The 934-nt window shown below is 28.6% G+C and overlaps 1 protein-coding gene across 1 annotated transcript; it reads right to left on the bottom strand.

Annotated features, from left to right (window-relative positions):
- On the bottom strand, positions 1 to 291 carry AAJ76_483000665 (hypothetical protein; the record flags this gene model as incomplete). Its single annotated transcript, XM_024475753.1, has 1 exon — positions 1 to 291. A coding segment is annotated over one exon (291 nt), but the record flags the coding sequence as incomplete, so codon positions are not given.
- Positions 292 to 934: the final 643 nt, after the last annotated feature.

Below are 934 nucleotides of genomic sequence, written 5' to 3'. Positions count from 1 at the left end.
AAATGCTTTATCACGTATTCTTTCGACGTACTTACTCCATGGTTCATTTGTGTATCTATACAGTGAATCAAGTACTTGTTCAATAAACAAATCAATAATTCGTAATTTGAATTCATCCCAGGATTCCGGCAAACTATTTCTTGATCCAGTTTCATAAAACCAATTCTTTATGTCAACACTACTTTTCTTTATCACGGAAATCATTTTTGATTTTTCTGAACGGGGTTTAAAGCCGTCTTCACACTCAATTATAAACAGTTCTCTTTTCACTTCCTCTTCCTGCAGATTCATCTTAAAAATTACCATCGGTGCTGAAAGTGAGCTTAACTTCTCGTAGCCTCTTACTTTTGACGCTGTAGGATAGTTGCCTTAAGCATTTTCATAAACTCTGGCGTGTTCCTCAAAGGCCTTTGTCTCGAAAAATGGTACACTGCTAACCCGTTTGGGTCTGGAAAACTTAGAAGAGGTATTTATAAATGACATTCTTATTTATTTGAATTTTCTTTTTCTAGTTTTACATGAAACATGTAAACAAACAAACAAATAAACACGCTTAAGACATTGTGGTTTCGTTCGTATCTGAAACTGCTGGATGTTTAACATCCAACACTTAAGACATAATAAAACTGGTTTTAAAATCATTTTTTCAATTTAATAAAGTTATAATAAAAGGAAAAAATAGTTAAGAAAAATGTTTTCAATAAAATATAATTTTTACTTAAAAGTATTTTTCTACAAACCTAAGTTTTTACAAAGTTATTTTCAAAATAAACTTCTTTCAGACCAAAGCTCCTATACTATTAGATTTCTTTATTACTGTTTTATTACCTATTTCACATTTTTGTTATTATTTTTTTACTGTAATATTTCTACTCAAAATTTTTTCTTCATCATTATGAATTTTAAAAAAATCTTATTTATATTTTTGTAAAAA

Source organism: Vairimorpha ceranae (genome assembly GCF_000988165.1).
Source record: "Vairimorpha ceranae strain PA08 1199 chromosome Unknown NODE_483, whole genome shotgun sequence".
Classification (NCBI taxonomy): Eukaryota; Fungi; Microsporidia; family Nosematidae; genus Vairimorpha; species Vairimorpha ceranae.
This window is presented reverse-complemented; position numbering and strand designations above follow the sequence as displayed.